At 48.0% G+C, this 9,711-nt stretch overlaps 1 protein-coding gene across 4 annotated transcripts in view; it reads right to left on the minus strand.

Annotated features, from left to right (window-relative positions):
- Positions 1-3,582, minus strand: part of Col23a1 (collagen type XXIII alpha 1 chain) — a 283,660-nt gene extending 280,078 nt beyond the window's left edge. For all 4 annotated transcript variants that reach the window (XM_041665485.1, XM_041665487.1, XM_041665488.1 and 1 more), the window contains exon 1: positions 2,916-3,582. In XM_041665485.1, coding sequence (XP_041521419.1) covers positions 2,916-3,176 — 261 coding nt within the window. In that variant the 5' untranslated portion in view covers positions 3,177-3,582. The remainder of the gene's footprint in view (positions 1-2,915) is intronic.
- Between the last annotated feature and the right edge of the window lie 6,129 nt (positions 3,583-9,711).

The raw sequence follows: 9,711 nt of genomic DNA on the forward strand, positions 1-9,711 counted from the left end.
GTCTCCCATCATGATCAGTGTGTGTATTTCCCGTCCAGAAACTTTTTTGTTTTGTTTTGGTTTTTTTTTTCGAGCTAGGATTTCTCTGTGTAGCTTTGGTTCCTGTCCTGGAACTCGTGTTGTAGTCCAGGCTGGCCTTGAACTCACAGAGATCCGCCTGTCTCTGCCTACCGAGTGCTGGGATTAAAGGTTTGTGCCACCACTGCCTGGCTCAGAAACATTTAACAAGCAGCAGGAATCACATGGTACCCAGGGAGAGTGAGGCCTTGTCACTAGGGACAGAGACACCCCCAGCAGACAAACCACCTTGAAGTGTTGGTTCTGGGTCTTCTCTGGCTCAGCACTGCAGTGCTTCAGAACATGGATACACAGCCGCGGCATCACGTGTTGAAGAGTACAGCAGTTCTCAGTGGGTAGGGCTGGGTATCTCAGGGCCTGAATTTTTTTTTCCCTATCCCTTTAAAATTCAAGGTAGGAAGCCAGCATTGAGTTCAAGGCCAGGGCTACATAACAAGAAAGACCCTGCCTTAGTGAGGGAAAAAAAAAGTATGAGGCTTAGCATGGTGGTGCATGCCTGTAATTTCAGCACTCTGGAGACAGAGGCAAGAGGATCCCTGCAAATTTGAGATCAGTGATTCCCAGGCAAGACTCTATCTCAAAAAATAAATATTTCATAAAAAAGAGAAGTAAGGGTGATAGCAAGAGGGAAAGGGGGAAACAAAAGGACGAGGAGGAAGAAGAAAAGAATGGGGAAAAGAGAAGGGAGAGGAAGGAAGAGAAGGATGAAGAAGACAGAGAAAGGATAGGAGAAACAGAAGGAGACCATGGGACTGAAGAGCCAACATCTGGGCTAGAGGCCTTGTTCAGCGGTAGAGTGTCTAGTTTGTGCAAGGTCCCAGGTCCATCCCCACCCACAAGATATCAACACTCCTGTGTGTGTGTGTGTGTGTGTGTGTGTGTGTGTGTGTGTGTGTGCTTCCTCACAAATCCATCCCTATTAGTTTGGACAAAACCTGTGAGCTCCTCGTACAAGGTCTTCCAGAAATTTCTGGTTTCCTTGTCACAGTTTGTGGTTTATTCTTCTCATTAGAAAGGACAGCATGAGCCAGGCAGTGATGGTGCATGCCTTTAATTGCAGCACTCAGGGAGGCAGAGGCAGGAGGATCTCTGTGAGTTCGAGGCCAGCCTGGTCTACAGAGTGAGTTCCAGGACAGCCAGGGTTACACAAAGAAACTCTGTCTTGAAAAAGAAAAAAAGAAAAAGAAAAAAGAAAAAGAAAAAGAAAGGACAGCATGGTTGGGGTATTCACAGGTAGAAAGTTACTGGCCCTCCACAAAACAGTTCAACACCCAGGTCTCTAGGGGGTTGACAGAGGATAATGGTGGCAATTATGAAACTACTGCCGTAAGTTGCTGGCAGGGCTCTGCCTTCTGCAGGCACTTTCAAGAAGGGAAAGAGGAAATCATTCAGGAAGCAGCAATTTTGCCCAGAACTGAGCAGATGTAATATTGCCTTATTAAAGTGACTGAGAAGGAACTGTGGGGAACAGAAGGTTAAGTCTATAGTTCTTCCACTCCTTCTGAAACCCCAAATTTACCCCACCTCGGGTAACCAGCTCAATATATGTATCTGATTCCAGGGGTGCAACCCAAGACCTTGAACGTGCTAAGCAAGCCTCCACCACTGAGCTACACCCCCAGTCCAGTCCAGTAGAGTAACAAAGATCACAGATGGATTCAGCTTAGGAATGGGTGGTAGATAGCTCACCTGCCTTCCTGCTTCTTCTACCATGAAGCAAGGTTCACTTTCTACAGTGCTTGGGAGTAAACCCCTTCCAACATCCCTACCTCAGATCTGGGACAGCCACCACACCCAGGAGGAGGATAAGCATTCCCACAAAGGAAACAGAACCAAGAAAAACACTGGCTAGTATGCTGGTGTCTGCCATAGTTCACAGGAAAGAGGCTTGCTGCATGAAAGGTCGAGCTTCTGCCCAACATACCAGATGCCCAGGCTCAGAGGCCCGAGTGTAAAGTGACCATCTTTTTTACTATTATTATTATCATTATTTTTCGAGACAGGGTCTCACTATATAGCTCTAGCTGCCCCATGCAGGCTGGCCTCAAACTCACAGATACTCACCTGCCTCTGCCTCCAAAGTACTGGGATTAAAGGCATGTGCCACTCATGTTCCACTGCTGTTGTTTTACGTCTTATTCTGTAGCCCAGGCTGGACCTGGATCTTAACTATATAGCTTAAGTCAGCTCCTAGCCTGCCAAGCTCTGGTTTTACAGATGAGCCACCAAGCCCGGCTGACAACAGCAGTCTTAACCCTCAGAAAGCAAATTTAAGATGCGTTGGAGTGCGCTGTGGAGATCGCAGGAGACCAATGTACTCATTGGCAGCTCAGCTGTGTCCTAGCTGTGCAGATGCGAGGTTTTCATCCGGTCAGCTTAAGAACAGCACTTCCAAGCTTGAGTCGCTCCCAGCCAAACCTTCCCGGGCACCGAGGGAGGGCTGGCCCGAGCTTTGATGGGTCTGGGCTGTTACAGGCCAACTAGGCGTGGGGACACAAGAGCCTCCTTAGAGTCTCGGGCGCTGGGATCAGGCGGGAGACAGTGGGTCTGAGAGCACACTTCAGTAGAACCGCTGCGCTCAGGACTGTTATTCCAAGGTCTTACCTTACCCCCGTTCCTGCGTGTCCCCTAAATGGGCCCTTTGGATTATTTTTCCTACAGATGCAAGTCCCGGCACCGGCACCGGAGCTGGAGAGCAGGACCAGCGACCCCCGTGCAATCCATTGGGTGAGCCCCATTCCTAGGGGTGACGATCACGCCGCCCCCGCGCCTCCACGCTCCCCCACCCACTCCGGCGCATAGCGGTACATCCCCCGGCCGGCCATCGTTCGTCTCACCTCCCGCAGCAGGCGCTCCAGGTGCGTTTCGGCCCAGGAGGTCATGGCTCCAGACGGCCCCGCACGTCGTAACATCTCGCGCTCCTGCTCCAGCGCCGCCACTCGGTCGTGCAATGCGGCTGCCTGGGCGCCCAGCAGCAGGCAGGCAGCGGCCGAGCCCACCGACAGCAGCAAGCACAGCGCGCCCAGCACTCGGGCCCCGCAGCCCGCGCCGGGGTCCTGCGCGCCTCCCCCGCCCGCTGGGCGCTCTTCTGCGCCCATGGTGACCTGCCGGCTCTGTGTCGGCGCTGCGGCTGGAGGCGACTTCAGGTCGGCGGCTGCGGGGATCGGCGTCCCAGTGGCCTCGGATCGCGCACGCCCCCCTCGTCGCCCGCTCCAACGCAGCGGCCACTGCGGGCAGTTCTCTCTATGCAAATAGACCCCGCCAGAAAAGGCGCGGGGACCCACCCAGGGGAGGAGCGGCCGGTCGGGGAGGGCGGGGGCCCCCGGCGCTCACCGGCTCCGCGGCTCCGGGTCCTCGCCACACCGGTCTTGGCGAGCGCGTCCCGGTGCCTGGCCGCTTCCACCCGAGGGGCCAGACGTGTCTGGTCTCGGCTCTCCCGCAGCCCTCCTGAGGCTGCGGCGCGGTTTGTGTCCCAGGAGCAATCCCCAAACTTGCAGATTGACCTTTCTGACACTTGCAAACCAAAACTTGGAACCCTGTGGGAAAGTTAGAAGTCAGTCTTAGACGGTCGCTGAGCGCCGCTTGGTGGCCGAAAGCGGCCCCTGCGCGTGGGTAAAGAGACTTGGTAGAGAACCAGAGAGGAATAGAGGAAGAAAAGGATGAGAGCTCTGGAGAAGATGAAGGAGGAAAGAGGAAGGAAGGAGAAATAAGAATAATAAGGGAAAAGGAGGGAAGAAACGGGGGAAAGCAGACACTTCTTACAGCCATTGCTCTCACTATAATGTCAGGCATGGGCACTAGACAGAAATGGTCATACTTTGGAGGGAGCTGACCCAGAGGGAGCGTTTAGTTCCGAAAGCAGACGAAGATAAAAGAGAAAGGAGTCCTAAACTTTTTGAACTTGAATTCTGCAGGGCAAAACTTGGACCAAACCAAAATCTGAAATGCAGCATATTGAGTTAACTACGGTTACACGAAGGCATTTACTTACAGGGGTGACCAGAGAGGCTGAAGTTGGAACCCAGGTTTTTTTAGCTGTTGCCCTCCTCCCCAAGACATATTTTACCTCAAATAGATTTCAAGTAACTGTTGCACTAACTCCTGTGATACCTGTACATCTGAGGACAGTCAGTTATGAACTTCCCTCCCTGAGTCTTCTGGTTGTCTGTTAATTCCTGTGGCTACGTTATCCATTCTGCATTTATTAAGTCCGTTGAAAACCCCAGCAACACTCGTACTCCCGGCTTAACTCAGAGGGAAAAGCTCCCTGCCCTCAAGACCCACTGAACTGAAGCAAGGGTGCAATTCCCCACAACTTCCCAGCTGTGGCTTCAGGTAAAGTGAGTTCCTGGTAGTGATTATACAGTTTTGGCCCAGTGAGAAAATTGAGCGTGTGCCCAATAGTCTGAAAACCACTTGCTAAGCAAACCTGACAGTCTACTGAAGTCTGAAAAGAGGCCAACACTGTATTACAAGTTAACTCAATTCTCTCTAAAAGGTAATTCCCCACTTCCTATCAGTGTCAGTATGAATGGGTACTGCCGTTCTAGAAGCTTCTGTAGATTGAACAGGCCAAACTCATTGCTCCCCGGGCCTTTATTCTTGTCGGCTATGTGGATTAGCTTCCTCTCAGACTGTGAAGGGCAAGCTGCTAATCTTGATTGAAGTCAAGGTTTCCAGAGCCCATCCCAGGCTGCCCAATCTAAGGGGCTCATTCTCAGTTCCCTTCATGATTAATTGGGATGGGGACAGCTGTCCCAAGTTACCTGTTAACTGTATCCCCTTGTTTCATGCGCCACTATCTTCTTACAGAACACTATCTGGCCCATAGTCCACACTCAATAAACACTTAGTAAGTAAAGTAAGAGAAAAATCAGTTTACTGTCTGCAATTCTCAATTGGAAAAGCAAGAAAGAAAACACTCAGTTACTTGTTGTCAGTTAGGGTTTTAGAAGTAAAAGGCGGCACCCTCAGAACAGGTGATAAAAGCCAGCTTGACTGTAGACAGGCTTCACAGTGGCAATGAGGGAAGCCACCAGGGGGTGGGGTGAGCACTCTCAAGGCTCCCAGTAGTGGGAAACCATTTTTATCCCTAGCTAAAGGGGTGAGAGGAGAAGCCTGCTGGGCAGTCTGTGGAAAGTCAGGTACTGTAAGAAGTCTGCTCAGCAGGAGCTGTGACCTTTGCCTGTGGACACAGCCTTTGTGAACCATGGCTTGGTGGAGGAAGGAGCTAGAAGAAGAAATACTCTGTCTCCTGTTGGAGACCTCCATTGATCAAACGTATTAGTCAGAGCCCACTAAGTGCAGTAAAGAGGGCAGATCTGCACCCAACCTATCATACAACTTGTCAGTGATAACACTCTTACCCCTGCATGGCACTTTTCAGAGACCACCTGGCCACCTGGATTACTTTGGACTCTCTCAGTGAAGGAAGAGCCAGAGGGTCTGTCTTTCCAGGTGTGGGCTTCTTTCCTATTTACAGAGTCTCAGCCGCCTGCATGATGTTTACATAATAGGTAACCCACAGGTATGAAATCTCATACAACACACTCAATCATGTAATCAACTTATTAGCCAAAGAAGTGGGGTGAGTCCATGATCATGACCTCACTGGCTAGTACTGCATCCTGAAGGAGCCAGCATTGAAATACTGAACTGCCTTTGAAGGCACTAGTGAAATAATTCAGGGATGTGGTACATGATTAGTCAGGGTACCTCTCTGTGATGCTGTGTTCTTGATAAGAACACATGGGTCTAAGAACCTAGGGTTAGAAGCAAGAATGGCACCATGACTCAACAGCTGTGACCCAACTTCACAGTTGTGAAGATCTGGTATTTGCTCTTCTCTCATCTCTGGGTTATGCATGCCAGGGGAGCATGGGACCCATGAATTGCGAGCTGTCTTGCTGCCTCCCACTTTGAATTCTGTACAGGGAGCTGAAGGAGTAACTGTGCCTACTCACCAGGGAGTACTACGATTCTACACTAAGAGCAGGGAGATATGGGCCACCTAGCCATACCCCTCTGTGCATTATAATTGGAACAGAAATGTGAACTAACTTGCCCCAGCTGATACTCATGGCTAACTCGGATAACCAAAGGGTCTGAATGTGTTCACAATGTTGCTCAAGGATGCAGGGCTGTGTATTTCCAGGTACCTCCTCCTAAAGTTTAAGTTCTAAGGTTTTAAGAGACAATTACATGGTGAGATTGTCACTGAAGAAGCCACCAGGTCTTCACTCAGTGACTCTAGTCCTGGTCGACCAGCTGGCAGTACAACTGAAGCAAGCTACTTAGCCTTCAGACCTTCAGTTTTCAGCCTTTCAAAAAAGCAGGTACTAATGGGGACCATCTGGCTTTACTCTGTTCAAAGTCAGTAAAACTACATGGCACATTGCAAGGCACCGGACATCAGCAACAAAAGGATGGTGACCTTTGGGAGATAGGTAACAGGGAACTCAAGGACTCTGGAGACTTCCCAGGGCACAGCGCAAGAAGGCCTCAGCCAGGGCTGGCCTAGAGTAGAAGAGCTGAGTGGCTGTGGTAGTCTAAGAGGGCAGGGCAGTTCAGAGCTGCAGGGGAGAGGGCTGGAGATCTAGGCTCCCAGAGAGTAGAGTAGGCTAACAGACCAGTATGATCGGAATTCTAAATGCAAACAAATCCTACAGGCCAGGGGGTCTTCCTGCCCACCAGTTCAGAAAACCAGATAGAGCAGATGTCACTGAGCACTCAAATGGTTTTTGATGGTGGGGGCAAACTAGCCATAAGCTAAGCACTGAGCTAGGTCTTGTTTAAAAGCTTAAAACCAAAACCTGAAAAGATCAAATTGATTCAAGCAAGCATGTAACGACCGTAGTGTGAAGGAACATAAGCACATTCAGACTAATCTCATCATGTAATTGTTTCTTACCTTAGAACTTAAACTTTGGGAGGAGGTACCTGGAAATACACAGCCCTGCATCCTTGAGCAACATCGTGAATAAGGTACAGCAAGAAACTACCAGACCATACAGCAGAGAAGATGAATAAAAGAGAAACCCAGAAATGGCAGGGACAAGAGAATCAGTGAACAAAGATATTAAAGTGAGGACTGTATTCCTCAGGCTCAAAGAACTAAATAAAGTAGCCATGATAGCTACTTTTTTTTAAAATTTATTTTATGTATATGAGTGACCTGTCTTTACACACACCAGAAGGAATCAGATCCTATTTATGGATGGTTGTGAGCCACCATATGGTTGCTGGGAATTGAACTCAGGACCTCTGGGAAAGTAGTCAGTACTCATAACTGTTGAGGCATTTCTCTAGCCCAATAGCTATTTTTTGAAAAGATTAAAAAAAAATTCTAGTAGATGAAAATTTGATATTTTAGACACACACACAACTACAACACTGGGCTGAGAGAGATGGTTCAGCAGTTGAGCATACTTGTTGCTCTTTGAGAATCCAGGTTTGATTCCCAGCATCCAGTGTGGCTCACAAACATCTGTAACTCCAGTTTTGGGGGAATCTAACACCCTCTTCTGGCCTCCTTGGGCACTGTAAGCATATGATACAGACAAAGACACAGATAAAATACCCATATACATAAAAATAAACCTTTAATCCCAGCACTTGGGAGGCAGAGGCAGGCAGATCTGAGTTGAGGTCAGTCTGGTCTACAGAGTTCCAGAACAGAGAAACCTTGTCATGAAAAACTCAAAGAAATGAATAGTAAACTTAAAAAGAAAAAGAACACTTGCTGTTCTTGCAGAGAATCTGGGTTCAATTCCTAACACACACATGGTGGTTCATGACCATTTGTAACTCCAGTTCTAGGGGATCCGATGCTCTTCTGGCCTTCATGGGCAGACACATATACAAGCAAAACACTCGTACATATAAACCTAGATGGGGGCTAGGGTGGAAAAGAGTTCTTGCTCTTTGCAAGCATGGGGACCTGAGTTAATAAAGAGTTCCCAACACCCACATAAAAAGCCAGGTCTAACTATAGCACTGTGGGGGCAGAAACAAGATTACTGGGGCTTGCTGACTAGGTCAGACTAGGTTCAGGTTTGGTGACATTCTGTCTCAAGAAAAAAAGGCAGAGCACACTAGAAAAGAGGACCTCACACCCTCTGGCTCAAGGGCATTGGTGGGCTATGCAATGAAGACAACCACACAAGCACGTCAAAGGTTACTTGAGCTGATAGTAAAGAGAAACAAACTTAAAAGCAATTAGAAAAAAAGAAAAAAAAACATGCAAAGGAACAAAATAACAGGTTTCCTGGCCACAGTACAATGGAAGGTAGAGAACCTTCCATTTTCACCAACACAACTCTAGCCCTAGCCTGAATGTACAGCAACAATGAGTGACACAGACCTGTAATCCTGGTACTCAGGAGGCTGAGGCGGGAAGACCATAGTTAAAAGCTTCAAGGCCAGCAAGGGTTAATGAAACTGTCACATAAGGGGGTGTTGAAAACTCCCAGAAACACAAAAGCTAAAAGATTTCATTGTTATCACAGCTACAATAAAGAGAAATGTTAATGCCCAACTCAGGGCAGGAAGCAAACCACACTAGAAATACAAACTTAGACAAAGCAAACCCTAACTCTCTGGATTAACTAAGACTCCTTGCTAGGATGGTGGGGATGCAGGCCTGTGACCCCACACTTGGGAGGTGGGACAGAAGATATTTATGGTTACATAGCAAATTCAAGGTTGGCCTGGACTATACATCCTGTCTCCAAAATGAAACATTTAAATCTCTTAAAGATCTAGACATACTAGCTCTGGCCCCATAGTGATCGAGGCAGGAGGATCACCCTAAGGATTTTGAGGTAGCTTGAGATAGAGTAAGAATTTGTCTAAAAACAAAGCTATTTCATTAAAACAATTCAATGGCTTAAAACAAAAACAGTGACACCTTGCAGGACTTTCTATGGCTGAAGGAAATGTATGAAGACCAAGTCCAGCAGGGGAGAAGCCTCTGTCCTGCTATTCTTGTGCTCTAAGAGTGAGGAGGCCACATGCGGCTCAAGAGGATACACACTCCCTGGGCGGTGGTGGCGCACGCCTTTAATCCCAGCACTCGGAAGGCAGAGGCCGGCGGATCTCTGGGAGTTCAAGGCCAGCCTGGTCTACAAGAGCTAGTTCCGGGATAGGCACCAAAGCTACAGGGAAACCCTGTCTCGAAAAAAAAAAAGAGGATACACACTCTCAACTGTCAAAGGCAGAACAGCCACTTAGTTAACAACCATCTCCCAGGGCAACAAGTCATGAAAAACAGCCAAAAATAAGTTAATTAAAAGACATGAAGGTTCCTTAACCAAAAAGCAAAACACATGGAGGGCAAAGGCCAGTCAGATGTCAATGTGTCATCCTGGGTGGGTCCCGTATATATAATAATCCAAGTTTTGAGACAAGTTTAGACTAAACATCAGACTTTTAGTTATTTGAGGTAGGTGAGGTCTACCAAAACAAGCATGACAACTCAGTTGCTGCAGTAAGTGCTTTTAGCCACTGAATCATCCTCCCAGCAAAACTGTTTAAGAGTGTTATTATGCAAATATATATTTAAATCTATTAAAAATATAGAATTAAGATGAAATACGGTAGCTAACATTTGTATTTGAACAGAACGTAGATTGA

This window comes from Microtus oregoni, unplaced genomic scaffold (assembly GCF_018167655.1).
Source record: "Microtus oregoni isolate MIOR12 unplaced genomic scaffold, Mior012 000015F_ref0000493, whole genome shotgun sequence".
NCBI classification, from domain to species: Eukaryota; Metazoa; Chordata; class Mammalia; order Rodentia; family Cricetidae; genus Microtus; species Microtus oregoni.